General features: G+C 35.0%; 1 protein-coding gene and 1 long non-coding RNA gene across 2 annotated transcripts; both read right to left on the bottom strand.

Moving 5' to 3' along the window:
* Positions 1-5,197: 5,197 nt before the first annotated feature.
* On the bottom strand, positions 5,198-10,113 carry LOC145060389 (uncharacterized). Its single transcript, XM_079008068.1, has 7 exons — positions 10,000-10,113; positions 9,671-9,754; positions 9,381-9,563; positions 9,026-9,292; positions 8,822-8,951; positions 6,063-6,214; positions 5,198-5,278 (listed from the first exon to the last, which is right to left on the bottom strand). Exons 1-7 carry the CDS (start codon positions 10,111-10,113, stop codon positions 5,198-5,200), a joined length of 1,011 nt encoding a protein of 336 aa, XP_078864194.1.
* A 17-nt stretch (positions 10,114-10,130) lies between these two features.
* On the bottom strand, positions 10,131-10,757 carry LOC145059043 (uncharacterized). Its single transcript, XR_013686606.1, has 3 exons — positions 10,687-10,757; positions 10,452-10,595; positions 10,131-10,371 (listed from the first exon to the last, which is right to left on the bottom strand). It is a non-coding gene; the product is annotated as an uncharacterized LOC145059043 (long non-coding RNA).
* Positions 10,758-22,182: the final 11,425 nt, after the last annotated feature.

Here is a 22,182-nt window from a genome sequence, read left to right as displayed (position 1 = left end):
GGTTAATGGGGGCGGTGAAATTGGAAACGAAGTTGTTGGTAATTTATGCAGTTTTAAAGGGAGCAACGATCCGATAGGTACTTTCAATACTCCTAGTGTACCTCAGTTTCACAGTGTTGCTGAAAATGTTAATGTTAGTTATTCACCTATTCAATATGTGGATCCCGAGAATTACAAGTATGTTGGTGATGATGATGTTGGTACATATCTTAATCATGTTGGTGGTCGTTGTGATGATGTTGCCGAACAAGAAGTTAAACTTATGAATAGGCGTGTGGTAGATAAAACTAAAAAGAAAAAAAATTCAACTCAAAAAAATGAAAAAAATCATGTTTACGGGCATTATGTTGATGTTGGTGATGTATGTTTAGATATAACCGAGCTACAAAGTAATTCCGATAGAGATGAGTTGGGTGATGAAGTTAAAGCTAAGTATCCCGATAACCTTTTTTACGGTATGCCCCCTGTACCAGCATGGCCAGTTGATAATAATGAAGATATCCAAACACAGATGGTAGACATTAATCTTCAAAAGATTCAATGTGAGAGTATATTTAAAAACAAAGAACTTTTAAAGCGGTGTATTGGTAAAAAATGTCTTCGAGAAGGTTTCCAGACGAGGACAAGTAGATCCACCAAATCAAGGTATGAAGCTGTGTGTGTTTCGAAAAATTGTTCTTGGTTACTAAGAGCAAAAGCAATTAAAAATATTGATGGACTTTTCCAAGTGAATAAATTTGTTGATGTACACACATGTTCTTCAACATTGTTGCAACCTAATCATCGACAAGCAAACAAATATGTTTTGGGTGAATATGTTGCTGATGTTTTGGCTGAAGACTATAGTAGAGTTTATCGGGGAAAAGAAATTGTTAATGATATGAATGCTCAATTGAATATCAATATCTCATACCATCAGGCATGGCGTGCGAAGCAATATGCATTGTTGTCGTTAAGGGGTACGAAAGAGGATTCTTTTACCAAACTTCCGGCGTATTGTCACAACTTGGCCAAACATAATCCGGGTACTGTCACACATATTAAAACAGATGCTGATGATCGGTTTGAGTTTTTGTACGTCGCACTCGGTTGCTCGGTTAGTATTATCATGTCCTAATTTTTTTTTAATATTTATTTTGGTGTATTTGAATAGATATACAATGTATTGTAGGTACGAGCTTTTGTCAATTTTTGTAAGCCGACCCTAGTAGTAGATGGAGCTCACCTAAAGGGCGAGTTCAAAGGTACCATGCTACTTGCAGTTACTAAGGACGGACAAAATCAAATATTACCGGTTGCATATGGTATATGCAAAAATGAGTGTACTGATTCTTGGACATGGTTTTTTCAAAAACTACGTGATTGCATAGGAAATATGCAGGAGCTTACAATTATATCTGATAGGTCTCCATCTATAGCAACATCCATTGCCAACATTTTTCCTCACGCTCATCATGGAATATGTGGTGTCCATTTGTATTTCAACATAGTATCTAGATTCGGCAAGAGTAAGACGGTTAAAGGAATTTTTTGGGAGGCGTGTAGGGCGTACACAGTTGATGCTTTTGATGCTGCCATGGATGTTATGAAAAAGACAAAAGAACCAGTATGGGAGTACTTAAAAAGTATAAATCCAGAAACCTAGTCAAGGGCACATTTTAAAGGGAACCGATACAATCTTATGTCGTCCAACAGTGCGGAGTCTATAAATGCATTATCTAGACACGCACGTAAGGTGCCAATACTTATGTTGATTGATTTTTTTCGTGCTACAATGCAACAATGGTGGTTTCAAAGACGTAACTTTGCAGGTATTACGTAAATTTGTAATATTAATGTTTTATTAGTTTCGATGTTATTTATTTTAACTTCTTCATTTTGGCTGTTTTTTTAGCGGAAGCAACAACAACCCTTACCCCTTGGGCGGATGAAGTTGTAAAAGAAAACAAGAAAAATTTTACCAAATGGGATGTTCGCATGATCTCAAATACGAAATGCGAGGTCAAAAAGGGGGCACAAAATGTGATTGTTGATTTTCAACATATGACATGTACATGTAGGCATTGGCAACTTGATGGGATACCTTGTGGTCATGTCATAAGATGTTTAACAGTGAACAATTACCAAGACTGCTCGAGGTTTGCATTAAATGCTTACTTTACCGAAACACTGAGGAAAACATATGAGGAATCAATAAACCCTCTGCCGAAGCCATCCGAATGGGAGATCCCCGATGATTTGATGATTGTTAAGCCACCTATAATGGATAAACGTCAGTCAGGCAGGCCAAGAAGCACAGACCGCATTCCATCCCAAGGAGAGGGTCCAATTATAAAAGAGTGTTCTACATGTGGTCAACTAGGACACACGAGAAATAATTGTACTGGAAGGGCGTCTGGTAGCAGAGCAGGTCACATAATTTCTACTGCAGAAATGGCATATAATATTGGTGGTTCAGCGGGTTGCTCACAAACCCATAACGCTGATTTTGATATAAAACAACCTTGAAATTAAGAGTAATGACGAGTTGTTAGCTTATTATGTATTGTAATATTTTTATTAACTCTTACAAGACATTGCTATGCTTTCATATTTTAGTTAAGTTTGTTGATTATAACAATGAATGAAGCCTTTATATTATAAAATATAATTTGCAGATTTATTTTAACAGTTACAACATGTTATTTAAAAAAAAAACAACAAACGATCCTTTGGCAACCTAATCTGTTTCATGATAATATTACAACTTTATAACTAATTTTTAAACTCAGGGAACTGCAACGGGTACTTCTCTTTCTCCATTGTTATATAGTCATCCCTAATTCTCATTTTGTCTTCGAAACGATCCTTTTTTACCATAATGTGTATCAAGTGCTCATCCTTCTCAGCAAGCCGTTTTTCAGTCGTTTTGATTGCCTTCTTACTCTTTTTTATCCAATCTTTATGCTCTTTGATTTTGTTTTTATTGAGGTCAATCCATTCTTCAGCTTGTTTGCATTCCGAACCTATATCATTAGCAAGTTGAGTGAGAAGTCGGGATGACTCTTTGTCCTCTTCTTGTTGTGCTTCAGCCTTCTTTAATTCTTCAAAATTTTCATGTGACATATATGACCCGGCTGAAGAGGGTGTAAAAAAAGGGTCTACCGAATCACAGTAGTAACAATCTACTTCGTTGCATGAGCAAATTTCGAATTTGTGTGAGGAACTCATAATAAAATCGTTGTTGTATTAAACTGGAGCAATAAGTGGTATTTATACATACTAGACAGTAATGAGAAGTCCAACTTTGAAATGACTAGACAGTAATGACAAGTCACTGTAGTAACCTGCACATCCCAGTGGGTCCCTTAAGTGACAAGAGATAAATGACAGTTTGACATGACAAAACACTGCATAAAGCTGAAATTCGTAGTCCAAATATAACCATTTCGTAGTCAAAATATTATTTCATAGTCTATTTATTTATATAAATAGATGTTTAAGATCTATAAACCAAACACCCAAATCACCTAAACGAAACGAATTCCCATTATTAGAAATGTCGTCGAATGCAGCAAGTTCTTCGAATGAATTACCTGGTTCCAATTCTGAAAGGCCATGGACGACAAACGAGGTGTTAGTTCTAACACGGTGCTGGCTAAGTGTTAAGGATGGTGAACCGTTATTTGCTCCCCCGCATTGCCTAATTGGTGATGAATGGAGTCGCATCACATCTTTGTTTAACCATGAGATGGGAGAAGGGCAAAAAAGAGAAAAATCAGATGTTGTTACTAAGTGGACGGATGTAAAGGAGGAAGTGACATGGTTCAATCGAGCATGTAGTTATGCGAAACGTAACAATGTTCGTTGTCGTGACGAAGAAGAGTTCTTGGAAGTTGTTACAGAGTTTTACATCTTTGAGCATGAAGGCAGAGACTTCGAATATGAGGAAGTTTGGAAGGTTGTTAGAGATAAACAGTATTTCAAGTAGACCGCTCTAATTTGTGTTAAGAATAAGCCATGGACTTGTGTTTTACGTTAATGCTTTGTTCGTATTATGTCATTTTTTTCATGTAATTGTTGTGATGTTTTAATGGTTCATGGAATCTTGTTACTAATGTATTATAATATATTTTGATAACTAATGCAATGGCCATTTATTAACTCAAGTTAACCATACGAGTTTCTCACATAATAAAGTAAAATATATATATTAACTCAACTTAATCATACGAGTTTCTCACATACTAAACTAAAATATATTTTAAACATATGAAATACATACGAATTACATACGAAATACATGAAAATAACTTAGTACTCACATAATAAACTAAAATAGATTTTAAACAAACGAAATACATACGAAATACATAAGAAATACATGAAAATAACCTAGTACATGAAAATAACCTAGTACTCAAATAATAAACTAAAATAGATTTTAAACAAACGGGATATATTTCAAAATATTCCAAGGGGCTTCAAACTGGAATTCCAACCCGTTACTTAATGACTTGTATTCCTCCTTAGCAGCTTCCAAGATGACATCCTCGGTAGCATTTAAACGGGTGTCGTCAATTTTGGTATAAAGATCGTTGAATAATAGAACTTCGGTTTTCATTTCATACCATCTTGCTAAGATGTCTAGTTCATCACGATCGTTTATTGTAGCCATTCGGTTTTCAGCATTGAAAATATTTGTTAGACGGCTCCAAAACATTGGATCATTCAACTTGCTTGTCTCGTACACATGAATATAAGCATGTGTAAGAACCAAGAACTCTTCATTGCTCCATGATATAGAAGTCATTTGGATTGAAACAAAGAGGGTAGAATCTAAAAAACAATATTTGAACAACTATATTGGTTAATTTAATAACGTTTTGCATGTAACTTAGGGTCAATTTATAGTAGTTTCTACACAAAATCGCAGTTCAAACTTCTAATATGTCTGCAATTCATAGTCAAAATTAACTGACGAATGCAGTGTACTATACTTATAACACAACAGATCACTGTTCGAGTTGACAATTCATCCCCAGTTGAATGACAACACAATACATTGCTGTTTGAGTTGACAACTCATTGCACCAGGAAAGTAAGGAGTCGTTATAAATAGATTTCAATATCCGTTGTAATTGTATTCTATTACTTCCCTCCTTGCAATTATGGACTCACCACATATATGGAGGAACGCAGAGGAGGTCGCTTTGGTTCAAGCTTGGATTACAACTGTAGAGGTGGATTTTCCACCGGGTCCCCCACAAGTTCGTGCTGGATCATTTTGGTCTCGTGTCTGTCATTTGTTTCACCATTTAATGAACCGCACTCAATATCGAAGAAGAAGAGATGTCAAAGCGAAGTTTCTGGATATGAAAATGAAGGTGAAACAATTTCAACGTATTTATAACGAGTTGGATAACGAACATGCAAATACGGATGAAGACATTCTACGGCAGGTGGCTTTGGAACTATACCGCTTTCAATACGATGGTAGCGAGTTTACCCACTTAGATGCATGGGATGTTTTAAAGAATGTCCCTTATTTTTAATATGCATGTTGGTTAAGTTAATTGTTTTTCGTTATTTAAGTTGCTTGTTGTTGTATGTGTCTAGTCGTTACTATTTAATAAACGTCCATTTCTTTTAATGTATGTTGTTCCCTCAATAGCCAATATTTAGAAAGCAATAAAATAAAACCGGGGTACATAAATAACTAACACATAATACGACATAAAAAATAAACTGGGTACATGGATAACTAATACGTAACACAGCAGTAAAATAAAAACGGAGTACATAAAAAACTAATACATAATACTACATAAAACATAAATGTGCTACATGAATAACTACTGCATTGAGGGAGGTAACAGGACCACCGTTTCATTTGGTATTTCCCAATGCTCATATGATGGTATACCATTCACCAACTCAGATCCATATGCAACTCGATACACATAATTAGTGAACTTGTATTCAACCATTCTCTGAATGGACTCAGATGTACGGGTTCTTAGACATGCTATAGCGTGGCCACATGGTATACCGCTTTTTTGCCATTTACCACAACTACATACCCTTCGTTCAAGTTGTACGTTGTTGGTGGCAAAAGTGTCATGGACTTCAAATGTATCCCCATACAAACGTTTTGCATTACAATTGTAAGACTTGCTGAGACTTTTTTGAACCTTACTCTCAACGTAAGGGGTCAACCCACCAGACAACCTCCCTGTAAAATTTGATATTTTAATAAAAATAGCAGCACAATAAAAAAAACAAAATATAACAATCTCCCTTACCAGCCAGTTCGGCCCGTTCAGCATACTTTGATTTTATCGACGTGGTGGTTAACTCAATTATCGTTGTTATAGGAAACTCACGTGAGGATATAATTTGCAAAATTTCAGGGACGTCAATCGATTTAACATTGTAACGTATTTTTGGGAAAAATGCTCTTGTCCATTTTGAAATCGGTATATCGTCAAGCCAGTAAATTGGACTCATAAGCAAGGTGCAGAAAGGTGGTTGCCTACATGTACTTTGCAACCTTTCGAAATAAAGTAAAAATCATCAACGCTATATGCATTGCATGACTTCCAAAACAACGATTCGACTTCCGTATTGTTATGTCCGATAGACTCACGTATCTTTCGAGCTATATCTTTAGGATAATATCCATGATAGGAATCCGGGTAGGCACTGTCAACACCAAAGTCTATGTTATCACACATGTTGCTTATGAAACCAACCTCTGTGTCCTCACCTAAACAATCTCTTAACCTCATCATGAACCATCTCCATGATTCTTCACACTGTAAGGTTCCCAAACCAAGTGCTAAGAGTAGTGGCTCATGATTTCCATCTAAAGCCACTGCGAAGTACATTGTTGTCAGAAAGCTCCCAAGAAGGGGTAAATAACCCACATATATCAGCGGTATCATGCACCTAAGGAAGGTACGAATCTACATAAAAACGAACACATATTAGTGTTATGTAAGAACTAATCGACATACATTACCATGAAATATTGTATAACTCAATAAAACAAGTATGTTATACCACGCAACCTAAAGCCACAAAACAGAATTGAAAGCGGTTGTTATCGGTTTTCTTAATGGCTGTGAAGGTATTAGGATTTGTTCTTTGAAGGTTATGCAAGAAAATTGGTAGTTGAGAAAAGGTTCTTTGGCTGTGACTACTCATTTTCAATACCGATAATTGTGCTCTACAATGATCACACAATTGGAATTATAAATAGAAGATATTGTATCTCTACTGATCAAAATTCATAGTTTAACCCTTTAAATTCGTAGTTGAACATTTTGAATTCATAGTCAAACCAGTTAATTTCATAGTCAAATTTCACTGACCGACATGACAATACTACAGAATGTACTTGTCTGCATTTCATAGTTGACCTTTTTGAATTCATAGTCAAACCAGTTCATTTCATAGTCAAATTTCACTGACCGACATGACAATACTACAGAATGTACTTGTCTGCATTCCATAGTTGAACTTTTTGAATTCATAGTCAAACCAGTTTATTTCATAGTCAAAAAGAATTGTCCGTAATATGATTTATTCTATAAATGGGTGTCACTCATTATGAAAAAATTTAACTGAGAAAGTAACTCCGATTTAAAAGAATAAGAAGGCTAATGGCATACTGCAATTGTGGAGGAGAACGTATCGTTAGGATTTCGGGTACAACTAAAAACCCAGGAAGACTGTTCTACGCTTGCCCGTATTTGGTATCATGTTCTTACCGTCATTCAAATTTAAACCCTCGTGTTTACATGACACAAATTTATTTTCTTACTGTGGATATTAAATTTAACAGGGACCAAAATGCGGGTTTATCAGTTGGGTTGATGAAGAGAAGGACCAATCTTCTATGGTAATAACTAAAGTAGCTAACTCTAATAAGCTCTTTCAATCAGAAAATAAGAAGTTAAAGATAGCGTTGGTTTGTAGTTGGGTGTTGTTCTTGGCAGTTCTTGTTTACAAGTTGTAAGCTTTTCAATATTGTTTTTATGGTTTTGAAGTTGTTAGGTCAATAAATTGTTGTATTTGTAACGTTAAAACAAATGTTGTGGTCGTTCTTATGTTGAATTTATTGATAAGTAATTAGTAGGTCATTAAATTGTTGTAATTGTCGTAACGTTATATTTTTTGTCATCCGTTAAGTAAACACTAAAGATAAACTAATAATGAAATCCAACATTAATTTGTATATACATTTATGTAATCCAACTACAGAGGAGCAAGACTAGACCCCCAAATAATTTTTGCCATCCGGAGACGGAACTCTAAAGCTGCGTTCTTTGGGTCAATAAGAACACGTATTGGTTGACCTGAAACCAATTGCTCCATAAACATACAAAGAAAAACACCGCAATCTCCCAAATGACTACTTTGTTGGGGAACGTTTTCTTCATAAATGAATTGCATATTCAATGGAATCCTTGGGATGTTCCTCCGCGCCCAATATTTAATCTTGTCCAAATAATTTGCCACCCGACGTTCAAATTTGGAAAAGATTCCTTCGGATTGGAATTTTTCATAAGCACCTCTACCAAGACTGTCATAAATATGCACTTCCATTGACGCTAATCGTAGTTCCCCAAATAGCCAATGATTAGGGGATGAATGAATCGGCAATAAGACCTGTATAAGGATCAGAAAATAAAATTATGTTTATTTACATCACAATACAAAAACATCACAATACAAAAACATAACAAAAAAACGATATTATTTTCAATATAAACTATTAAGTTTACCGTATCAACATCCCACCAAGAAACCATGAAGTTGGGGTATGTAGCAATACCAGCCATAAACGCCCTCCAGTCCTGTCCTGTTTCCAAAGCATGAGAAACAAAAAAATTTGGAGGCATTATTGTATGTCGGTCGCTCTCAAACCGTCTCTCCATCAAAAGTCGGTACCAAATGGTTATATGCTGCACACATGATACTTTTGTTATTTACTAAAAAACAATTAACTTTTAAAAGAATTAATTAACAATTTATTTACCGCTGACTCCAACCATCCGTCGTGTGTATGCCCAAACAATGAGCTCCAAAAATCTCTATCTAACACGAAATTAAACAAACGATGCTGCACATCGTATGAATGCAATACATAATTTTGGATGACATCCTCACCGCCTGCTACGTAAGGTTGCAGGCGCAACCTGGAGAAGTCATGAGCAACACCAAAAACTGGAGGAGGAACGGGGCTTGTTGATTTCATACCAACCTTCTTTTTTGTTCTTCTTTTTTGTTTCGGTGTCGTGTGCAACTAAAAACAATATTCAAATGTTTAAATGTATATCTTTCAGATAATTCACATAAACATAAAATCAACAGTTTATAAATAAAACGAATACCTCGGTGTAAGGAGTGCATAAAAATTGTGATGGTTTTCGACTCCTAGGTTTATCGGGTGTAACTTCTTTGTCATCATCATCATCATGAAAATAATCTACATTTCCCATTATTATAAGTTCGTCTTCATCCGGCACATCATCATCAAATTTGTTCCCTGCATTGTCATTCCTCTCCTCCCACTCCTACATTAAAGATAATACTTTATACTTAATAACGAAATACACATAATTTAATAAGCAATAATATCTAAATAAACAAAATATTAATATTAATGTAACTATATAATAACCTCTTTAACTTCACTATAATCGTTTACATCACACACATCATCATCAAATTTGTTCCCCGCATACTGAGTACTCTCCTCCAACACCTACATTAAAAATATAACTTTTTACTTAATAACAAAATACACTTTATTAAAAAGTAATTATTAAAATCGTAAAGGTAACATCTATAACAACCTTGTCGTCTTGAGTATCACCAAAAACATTTTGAGTTGTATTGTTTTTATTCATCACTTCATCTTGCACAACCTATATTTTCAAATATAAAATATGAACACAGGTATTCATATATGTTAATAAAATTTAATAAATAATGTAGCGTATAACTAACCTGTTCATCATAATTTCTTTGTGACACTGTCGGTTCCTCAAAAATAATGTCGTTCCAAAATTGTTCATTATTCACTTCTTCAAAAAAAACCTCTGTAGGTTTTTGTTGATTCATAAAGACATGCTGCTCCAGTGCATGTACCCGTTTCAACAACTCGTCTAGCTTGTGTTTCCCACTGCCCCGACCTCTACCATGAGAGCGACCACTGGACGACATACTAGACGAAGATTCGTCTTGTCTCCTAAAATGGTCCCGTACTGGGGATGGAACTGCTTTCCCTTCACCATATACATACTCTTGAAATGACATATAATAAAAAGATGTCATCTCACCATCACCCGGTAACATGTTTTGTCTTGGTGGTAGCCCCTCCTAAAAAATTAAACACATTAAAAATGCATATAAAAATATAATAATCAACTTTATTAATAATAAACGAAATATTTTTAAACCTGCATCTTTGACCAAATCTTGTTCACGTCAACCCATTTCAATTTTTTTGTTCCGCTCCATCTTTTCATCCGAGGCAAGTCTTTATTTTTTCTCAATGCAAATCCACATGCACGAACAGCCGGAATCATCTCATATATCCATATCTACAATTTTGTACAATAACAGTAATAAAAGTTAAAATTAAAATAAAAAATATTACAATAAAACAATTTAAATATAAGAAAATTTTTATACCCTAATTGGAGCCGTAAATCCTGAGACGGAATACTTTAAAGTTTGACCACGCTGAGGAAGTGATAAATAATTATGTATCTTATTCCACGTATCCTCAAGGTCAACAAAAGTAAAATCCCATAGATAGCTACCCCAAGAGAAGCTAACAAAACAAAAAAAAAAAACAAAATTGATTATTATATAAATTATAACTTTAATAAAATAGAACTTTTAACGTAAAGAAAATATACCTATTGCAGAGATCCAAATTCTCAGCCAAAAAAAACCAATCTTGTGGCACCCGATCGTTAACTTTTTTGCCCAAAAAACCTTCACACAAAATGTATATCAAACATACTCTAACTGCATCAAGGTCGTCAAGTGCTAGGAATGTTTGATTTAAAATTAAACTTTTCAGGTCGCCGATTTTCACCGAACTATTAGTATGGTCCGGAAATAGCCGTTCACGCAGTAAACATCTTTTTTTACTGCTTATTAATTTTTCCGACCCTTTTCTCCCAATGTTTTTTGGATACTCCCCAAAATTGAAGCCGGTAATCAAACAAAACTCTTCCGACCCATAAACCATTTTGGTATTGCCTATTCGAAAATATAAACGTTTTATTCCATCTGGAGATAAAACAGGGTCCGACCGGATCTGATGAAGGAACATTTTATGAAACAATAAAGCGTCCCCTTGTAAACGAGGGACATCAATAAAATAGCCAAAGACGGTATTTCTGAAAATAGCACGTCGGGCATCATCTAAAACTTCAAAGACTTCCCATATGTTACCGCCAGAGCCTTTTAGGTTCGCAAAGGCTTTCGTATTCATTAAACTAAAATCATGTTGCAAAAAAAAAACACAAAAACAAATTAGATAACTAAAAATATAATTTTTTTTAAATATATGATTACGAACTGCAAATACTTTCTTAATTACTAATATATATATATTTCTCCGATAAAAAACAATAACATACACATATATAAACAATTTTCCAAGTTATACAACAAATATATTTACGATAGAAAACAATATCATACATAATTATATAAATATTTTCAACTTAAACATATTTTCAACTTAAACAAATTTTCAACTTAAACGACAAATATATAAACAATTTTTATCTTTCTAATTAAAACTAACATTATATAACCATATAAACAAAAAAATTTAAAAATAAAACGACAACCAAACTAACAATTTTGCAAGTTATACGACTACTTTATACAAATTTTTCAACTTATACGACAAATAAAAACAATTTCTAACAATATATATATGACAAATTTTCAACTTATACAAATGTTATACGACAAATATATATACAAACAAATAACTATTTTGCAGTTTATATAAACAATTATAGGATAAAAATTTACAAGATTTCAGGTTATACAACAACTAAAAAAACTACAAAAATAACAAATTGTAAACATTATCTACGCAGTCTCTACTTGTCTCTACTTGCATTTAAACTTCAAGTATACTAAAAATATACTAAAACTATCAATCAAATACAACAAAATTACCCTTTTTTAACACTAAATAATACAACAATTGATAAAAAAAAAATAACTTTAAACATTATAAGAGTTAAAATCTAACCATATTTGCGGGATTGTTGACATAATCTTCCATTTTCTTCAAAAACTAGCCAAAATTCCGAGAGAAGCCCAAAGTTAGAGAGAGTTTTTGTGTAGAGAATGGTGAAAATGAAAAAAAAAAAAAAAAACGTTTTTATACCTAAAAATCACCCATTTCGCAGATGAGAAGGCCCCATCTGCGAAATGGGCATCTCATCTGCGAAATGGGTGGCTAAATATGTAATCCCGATTTTTTTTGGCTATTTTTGTAATGCAATTAGTGTAATTGGCTATTTTTGTCATTTTCTCTTATTAATACATCAATGATAAATTTTTATATATAATATTATATTATAAATGTTTATAAATTAGGATCGACACACTATGATATATAATATAAAATTAATAATCATTATATTAGATTTTACATAGATCTATTATATATATATATATATATATATATATATACTAAAATTCTCTTTGTTTGCTTAACTACTGGTAAGAAATTGACATAAATGGTCCCCTGTTTATGTATTTATTTTCTTTTTTCCCTTGCAGTAGGTCAATTTTTGTCAATATCAATATTGTTGATGACCACGTGTTTCCTTTACCGTTTTCTGATCCAATCAGATTTACATTTGTGTACATCGTCGCCGCCCCATCCTTCTCTCATCGACTATATTCCATTATACCACACACCCACCGCCTTCATCTCTATCTTTCTCCTCCACCTTCTCTCTTCCATTTCGTTTCCACCCATCACTGCTCCCTCCACCGCAATCAGATTACCACCGCTCTGCCATCTGCTGCTTCTCCATCCCTTCCCAGTGTCGCCCACTACCATCGACTTCCGAAAAAATTATAATTGTTATGTGTTTGTTTTATGAGGATATTTGAGGAAAAGACGGCGTTTGTCGAGGATTATTGGAGGAATCTTGAAGGCACATGGCATAATCGCAGATTTACTACCAGGTAATTTAATATAAGATCAAACATTCCATTATACCACACACCCACCGCCTTTAATTTGTTAATTTACTACACTTCATGTTGGTTTTTTTCCCTATATTGTTATAAGCTTTCGTGTTTTCTGCGATTTAGGATTTATATCGATATTGATTTGGGGGTCACATTATCCATGGCGTTCATCGGCTGTTCCGTTAATCCATTGCTACACAATCTAAACTAAAATCGAGGGGTTGCTTGGGACGTTAACGGTTAATTATTGATTGATTCGCTCTCTAGAATCTCGACTTTTGCCATTATTGATCGATTTCTATATTCTACTTTTGTTCTTCTGCCATTATTTACTACAACTTTTTATTCGTTGTCCTGCACAATCGAAAAATGAAACCAGTAACTAAACCCCATGAGACTTTTTAATACATGGTTTTGTTTTTTTGTTATTAGTAATTGATATTTTCTTCTTTGTAGGTGTTAGTTGATTTTTGTGTGCTTTTAGATGTATACGTCGACCTGTATTACAGAAGGAATCATGAAGAGAATAAATTATGCATAGAAGGTGTTCTATGAAATGCTAGACTGAAATGAATAATACATGTCAAAGAAGGAAAATGGAGAGTGAAGGAAAAGTAAGGAAGGAATTCAATTTGAATCCAATTCCATGTTTGGTTGCAAATGAATCGAGTGACTTTGTTCAATGTAACAACTTATTTGGCCTTTAATGTGTTTGTATTTAAATATTAAGAACCTTCAATTGGTTTCTCATTATGTATTGATTTGATTAAGTTGTTGTGTTGGAATTTTAGGTGTATGGGAGATAAAAGAGGATGGGGGAGGTAGCCTGTAGCACCTGGTTCCTGGTACGTAAATTTCATTTGAGCTCTTTTTTTTTTCATTTAAGCCTTGGACTCGGCGAGTTGTAGGTCTGACTCGCCGAGTAGAGACGGGACCCGGGACACGTTTAAGTTGGCGACTCGGCGAGTCCATATCCTGGACTCGGCGAGTCACCGTTGTTTGATGAAACCCTAAGTTTCAAGGGTTTGCACCCTATTTAAGCCCTTATTCCGCCCCAAGCCAGCCCCCATTCACCCTCAGAGCCCTAACCCTCGTTCAAAGCTTTATTCCTTGAGAGTTTGAAACATTCTTAGTGTGTTTTGAAGTTTTGGAGAAGGGAGAAGAGTGGATCAAGAAGGGGAAGAGGAGGTCAGCCATCTTTGAGCAATCTCAGTGTTTTCCTTGAGGTAAAACTCGATTTCCCCTCTGATTTTGTGCTTATTGTTCCTTATAACCCCATTAAAGTCCTTCTTGAGCCATTTCCAAGCTTGTGTATGTTTAAGGATTCGTAATAAGCTGAGTAACTTCTAGATCTAGGTGGGATCGAGCTCCAGGAGCTTGGATCTACTGCCTTTATGGACCCATATTGCATGAAAACCCTAGATCTACTATTTTGGTGCATTTTGAGCCCTAAAACCCTCATTGGTGAATATCTACACGTAAAGTTAGAAACTTTACGTGTTATTCATGCTCTAGGAATCCAGATCTGTGGGTAGCATAAGCTGGATTCAAGCAGAATCGCGTGTGTAGTAGTTGCATGTGGCCGACTCGGCGAGTCGTTCATCTGACCCGACGAGTCGAGTCGCGAGTCCTCGAGTTTTCCCTTTTCGCGTTTGTTGAGTGGGAGTAGTGAGTCACGGGGTGTGACTCAGTGAGTTGGAAGCCGAACTCATCCATGAAGGAACTCGGTGAGTCAATGCCCTGAATCGGCGAGTTCAAGGCAATCTTCTTAGATCAAGAACAGACTCGGCGAGTTGTTCATACAACTCAGCGAGTCTCAGCATAAGTGTTCATCGGATGAAGATGAACTCGGCGAGTAGGATGAAGGACTTGAACATCAGTTTAGAAGGAGAACTTGTCGAGTCAACTCCTAACTCGACGAGTAGAGGCGGGATTCAGGACAATCGATTGGATAGGGACTCGACGAGTTGGAGAGCCAACTCGGCGAGTCGGGTCAACTGAAAGTTGACTCTGACTTTGACTTATGACATGATTAGGGGTAAAATGGTCATTTTACCCAAAGGACTGTTATCAGTAATTGATTGAGTATGTTGTGGGAATTACAGCCGGAGGATTTCCGGAGCAGCAGCAGCAGCAGTAGGCAGTCAGTTCCCGATCAGATCAGCAGCTACTTCGAGGTGCGTTACCTTCCAGTAGCGGTGGGTTTACGGCCACAATGCCGGCCCACCAGTAGGAGTTGTACTTTAGATGAATGTCTTTGTGATATCATCTAGGTTTGCTACTACACGATATGTTATATGCTAGCATGATATGTTATATGTGATAGAAGTAGAGTTCGGTTGTTAGGACCGAAGGGTAGTTCAGACACCCCAGATATGTCTGATAATTTATTATGTTATGATATATATGTGTAAGTAGCAGTAGGGGTGAAATAGTCCCCGAGGATCGGTTGTCAGGACCGACGGGTAGTCAGCACCCCAGAATAGCTTGACACGGGTAGACGGCACCCCAGAATGGCCGCACGGGTAGACGGCACCCCAAAATGGCCGCACGGGTAGTAGGCACCCCAGAATGGCCGTATCGGGTAGTCAGACACCCCATAATAGCCTGGCAGTATGTATGATATGTGTTTGTATGGTATGCGGTAGATGGGGGAACTCACTAAGCTTTGTGCTTACGTTTTTCAGTTGTTGTTTCAGGTACCTCTTCAGCTAGGGGAAAGGAACCGGCGCGGTAGCGGCATATCACACACACTCTTGTTTCCGCAGTTATGAGTTTATTCTGGAATTGATACTCTGATATTTTGGTTGTTTAAATGTTGTGGATTTCAAATTTGGTTTTTGATATGAAATGGTTTAATTAAACAATGTTTTGATTATTAATGTTTTCTAAGTAATATTTTAAAAACGAAATTTTTGGACGTGAAAATTGGGTCGTTACATAGCCTCCAGGCCCTCCACTTTATCGGGTGCCTACATACAACTCAACACTTCTAATGATGGTTCTTTTTTCATATGTGATTTCTGGAATATTACACTAAGTTCTCCATCAGTTCTGACTTTAATTGTTCCATGTTCACAGAATTCTGAATTGTGCATCTATATATAACCTATCATTCTAAAATTTTTGTTCATCTTTTGGTCCTATATTGCAGGCCATAGAAAGATTTGGCTTCATTTAGTTTCTGTCATTGGATGTCTATAAATTAGGTTGGACTGTCGGGTTAGATCACAATCTTAGATCAGGTTCACCCTCAACGTTCATTGATATTCAGTTTTTCCATTTTTTGCTGTTTCCAAATTCAAACTCATATGAATTTAATATCATAGTTGTCCGTTTATTTTTTAGGTAAAAAAGAAAAAAGAATTGGATGTTAATTTCATAAGCGAAAGGTATTCCATTTGTGAAGTTTTCTTACATTATCTGTTTTTTTTTTTCAAAAAATATTTCCGTCTATTTGAATAATCTACACAAAATTGTGGTTATCACTTATTTGCATATGAGATACAAAACTTTTTATTTATCAATGTGGAAGTGCAATTTTTCAAGTTTTGGAGTTTGTAACATTTGAGTTTCTTGCCGCAAGCAGTACAAGGTAGAAGATATGCTACTTCAAAAGCTTTGTAAACATGCCTTCAGGTCTCTAAGAGTCAATTGAGATATGAACTTAATACTATATGTTATCTAGAAATCCAAAACCATATAACTTCACCACCACTTCTTTACTTTTCTTCCTTTTGCATCTTTTTTATATAACAATGCATTTCATTTTCTAGAGGACAATTTGTGAGTTATTTTGCTGGGGCAAATATATTAATGGAGTCGTGTACTACTTTTGGGCAGGAAGATGCAAACGTATGGCGGGTTCAAGTAGATGGGTTAATGAAAGGGTACAACCTGTTGGATTTTCCAGTTGTTGCTCTCATTATTCTTCTTACTCTTTCCCTCTGTAGGAGGTTCGATTAATTGTGGTAATTTCATTTCTTTATTCCCATTTTATTTATTTGCCCCACAACAGTTCTTGAAATATTTTTTTATTTTTTCAAGTTTGATTTTTATTAAAACTTTACTATGGTTCTCATTTTCATATATATTTTTGATAAACTGCAAACTTAATTGTGACTTGTGAAAAATATACAAAATATTATTGATAATTAATGTCGCTTAAAAAAACAAATTATTATTATTATTATTATTATTACTATTATTATTATTATTATTATTATCCTTTTGGTTTAACTAATAGTCAATAACTTTCTGTTATCTTTTCGAATATTTATGCACAAAAGAAGGCTCCATGCTAAAAATTGTAATGACAATATTTCATGTGTTTTCTTTGGGTTCATTATAATCATGGGCATATGCTACAGGAACCACAAAAACATAATCCAACCAAAAATCTTATATCTTTATGGTGTCAAAGGCAATACCGGTGGAGCAACCATCATTTATTTTAGCTACATTGGCTATGATTCTGTCTCAACAATGGTTGAAAAGATCCAAAATCCAACCCATCCAACAGCCTTCCATTCGGCGTAATTTGTGTACTTATAATTGTTTATGTTATAATGTCTTTTGGATTTGTCTTTATGCCTGATGGATCCCTATAACAATATAACTAATTACTATTTGGTGACATGTAATCATTACAAGTTTTCTATTGTTGGAATTTTACAAGGGGGATAAATAGGACCAGCATTTTACACATAAATAAGGAAACAATAAGGCTGATATAGCAACATGCTTTCATGTTAAACTATAGAATGAAAGTACATTTCTATTGAAGGTGTTAATATTGATTATACACTTGCAAATGTGTTGGTGCAAATCAAGTCTGAAACTAAATGTACATAGTTAGAGCAATGATAATGCTTTGTAAATTGGATAATATTTCTCTATTGAAGGTGTTAATATTGATTATACACTTGCAAATGTGTTGCTGCAGATCAAGTCTGAAACTAAATGTACATAGTTAGAGCAATGATAATGCTTTGTAAATTGGATAATATTTCTTTATGTCGGTTTATTTTTCACATAAATTTCGTTCATATAAAAAAAGAAATAAACTAGATACCATATCTAAAATACTGAAGGCTTCCAACCTCCGCAACGCGGGGGACCTTCTCTAGTTTATATAACAAATTTGACGTGTAAAGGTAAATATATTATATGAATATGAATATAAAATACAAAATTTCATATTAAATAAAATAGTTACAAGACATGACACATTAAATTAAAACTTAAAATACCACTTAAGAATTTAAAACCAAAAATATGACATACTTAACACATTAAAAAGCCACCAAATCATAACTAAAGCAAGGGTCTTCGTCCCAATGTTAGCACAATTCATCTTCGGGTGAAATTTTAAGATCGAGATTGTCAACCGTCCAAAGATTACCGGTTAAATAGTGGCGAAAATCAAAATGTATTAACGAATTGTTTACCATCCTCGTGTTATGTTTTTTTTCATCTTCTAATATCGTATTATGTAATATGATAAATGTATATAGAATTTCGGATTATAGTCTCTACTTCATGAAATGTTGATGTTTTTGGCAAGTATTTGACAATGTTTTTTAATTGCTTCAAACGCTTATTCGATGTCCATACTCACTTTTTCTTCGGCTCCCTTAAAACTTGATCTTTGAAATTATCCGAACAAAGGTTGTCAAGATCGGGATCCTACGTAGGATCGTTTTTTGGTTTGCAAAATCGAGATCGAGATCCTAAGATCCCACAAAATAAAATATAATTTTGATTTATAATTTTTAATCGTGAAAAATAGTTCAAACATTCAATTTTTCGTTCAAAAGTTATAAAAACTTAAAAATATGACTAAATTGCAAGAATGGTCTCTGTGGTATATCGAAAATTGTCACTTTGGGTCAAACAGGTTTGGACTAACACCAACGGTCCAAAAAGTTTCATTTTGTTGCGAGTTTGGTCAAATTTTGTTTTATTTTTTATAAAATGGCGATTTTGCCCTTTGTATTTTCTGTTTTCAATTTTTTTATTACATAAATCAAAAAGAAAAAAGAAAAGAAAAAAATGCCCACTCTCTCTCCCTCCCTCCCTCCCCCACTTTCTCTCTCTCTCTCTTTCTATCTCTCTGTTTCTCTCTCTCCCTCTCTCTCTCCCCCACTTTCTTTCTCTCTCTCTCTCTCTCCCTCTCTCTCTTTCTCTCTCCCTCTCTCACTCTTTTCATTAATGCCACACCACCATAAAAAGCATACCACCACACCACAGTTGCCAAACCACCACCGCCAGTAGGATCGCAACCTCTTATCGGAACCCTAACATTTTCCAATGCCGACTTCTCCTGTGTTACCTATTTCACCGTCGAATCCCCAAATTTGTTCGTTAGTGGCGAGAAGGGTTTGGCTAGAGTCGTTCCCCCGTCTGTGGCTCTGGTTCGAGTTTATTAAACCTCGTGTTTCTAGCACCACCGGAGTCCAGACCAGCCAGTGGTGAAAAGAGAACGATGATGACATCTGTATGTCACTGACGAGAAGGGTTTCACTGCCGCCGGTATACAAAGTCTAACTCTGATCTTTGTTTGCAAAGGGGTGAAGCATGAACGACGATGACATCTATAGCTCGAGTTTCCAGCGCCGCCGCCGACTCTACGAACTCTAGCAAACCCTAGCAACAACGACGTCGTTGATCCACATCTGTTATTACGACGAAGACGATGGTAGCTCCGGTGAAGCTATCATTGAAAACCCTTGGGGGTTTTGATGCATTTCCGATCTTCGTCTTCAAAAACCATTCTTGGGTCCATAAAACCTTCTAGCTTCTGATACCACCTTCGGAACCCCTCCTTTTCGTTGCAAAACCTAGCAACTCGACGAAGACGATGGTTGAGCCGCTGCAAATCGGATACACATGGAGCCTTTTTGGTCTTTGTCTAGTTGCCTTCTTCTTGGTTGTTAAGTCTTCAACGAGGTTTCCATCGATCAAGAGGGTTAGCGGAGTAGTAGGTGAAGGAATGGGTGTTTGTTGTTGGTGCTACACAACCGGAGGGAGGCGGGGAGGGGCTGCGAAGGTGGTGGTCGGCAACCTCTTTTCTTTGTCGGAGGAAGAGAGGGAAAGAAACGACCATCTCGTGTTTTTAGTTGTGTGTGTGAGAGAGAGAGAGAGTGGACATTTTTTTCTTTTCTTTTTTTTTCTTCTTTTATTTTTGTAACAAAAAAGGAAAAAAGAAAATAAAAAAGGGCAAAATCATCATTTTATAAAAAATTAAAGCATAATGGACCAAACTAGCAATAAAATATAAACTTTTGGACCATTTATGCTAGTCAAAACATGTTTGGCCCAAAGTGACAATTTTTAATATACCACAGGGATCATTCTTGCAATTTTGTTTAAAAATATTAGTCAACACAAAATGCTAAATGCTAAATTTGTAAGGGTAAAAGACATAAAACGGTAAAAAATAATAATAATAATAATCAAGGGAGATAGGATCGGATTAGATCGGATCTCGATCCTACGATCTTACGATCCTACCCCAAATACGATCTGGATAGTTTTTCATACATAGGATCGTACGATCCTACGATCAGGATCGCGATTTTGACAACAATGATATGAACACGACAAAGTTTTAACAAAAACCAAAAGGTCGGGACAGATCCCATCGATAACACTTGAATTTGTATTTTGTTCCTCGAAGTACAAACGATGAATTTCGGATAGTATCGTCATATAGTTTTTCGATGAATGTATAATTGTTGTATGTCACTAGAAGTAAGATGACCCAAATAGCATGGACCTTACAAGGACGTGATAGATCAATTAAACTCCACAAGTTAGTGTCGCTCACTATTTTTACTTACTCGAGAATTTAGTTACTCAGAAGTATTCGAGATTAATGCTTCTTAATGAGGTGATGGCTATGCATTAAAAGAATTGAAATTGGTTCCAGCAAAGGTCAAAGGAACACTGCACAATTTTTGTTAGTTACTTATTTAGAGGTCTTATGATATTCTTGTTATTTAGCAAATTGAAACCAATTTGCCAGTTTGGATTTTTGGATAAAATTGTAGAATTGTAGATGGTTTTTAATCAAAAACATTTTTTTTGCAACTATTGGTGGATTTAATGGTATTTTTCAATGTCTCGTGGTTTGATAATGCAATCTTCCAATTTATATATCTTACCGTCTTCTCTCTTTAGTTACTACTTTTGCACATGGACAAACAACATTGGCAAAACAGACGAATAAATCTTGCAATGCATGATCTATTTGACATGAAACAACAATTAGTTTTACCTCTTTTCAACTTTCTATTATCAAATATTTGAAACATAAATGTATCCATTTTTCCCTCTTATTATGTAAAAGAATTTTTTAGAACAAGAACTTACATCCAACTGATACAATGATGACTTTTTCAAAGTTCCATTTAGTTCCATGGTAATCTACATTTTGTTAATCTTTTTTTCTAAATGAAATGGAGTGTGGGGAAGCAATTGACTTTTCATCATAACAACTGTGATCTCCAATCTTTAAATATGTAACAAACAAAAGTTGTGCAATTTTTCTGTCTTTTGCTACAATCAATTTCAGTTCTCCTAATGCATCAACAACACTGGAACAAAAGTCATCAATTTCAAATTGATGTGAGAAAACTAAAATCTTGAATTAGTAGAAATACACTAACTTGTGGAGTTCAATTGATTGATGACGCATGGAGTCACAGCTTATAATCTGATTTTTTGTGTAACAATTCCAATACGCCAATATATGTGCAAAAATACCAACAAGAAACGGATTTACGTAGAAATGTAGCATCAATTTATTTTTAAATGCATCATCCATTGATGATTGTTATAATTTCTTGATAATAAACACAGACAATACAAAAAACATAAAAACTCATCTCTCGTTATGATCAAGCAGATTGAACAAGCATCCAAAACGTTAACAAGATCATA

Source organism: Lactuca serriola, chromosome 6, assembly GCF_051521515.1.
Source record: "Lactuca serriola cultivar US96UC23 chromosome 6, Lser_US96UC23_V15, whole genome shotgun sequence".
NCBI classification, from domain to species: Eukaryota; Viridiplantae; Streptophyta; class Magnoliopsida; order Asterales; family Asteraceae; genus Lactuca; species Lactuca serriola.
This window is presented reverse-complemented; position numbering and strand designations above follow the sequence as displayed.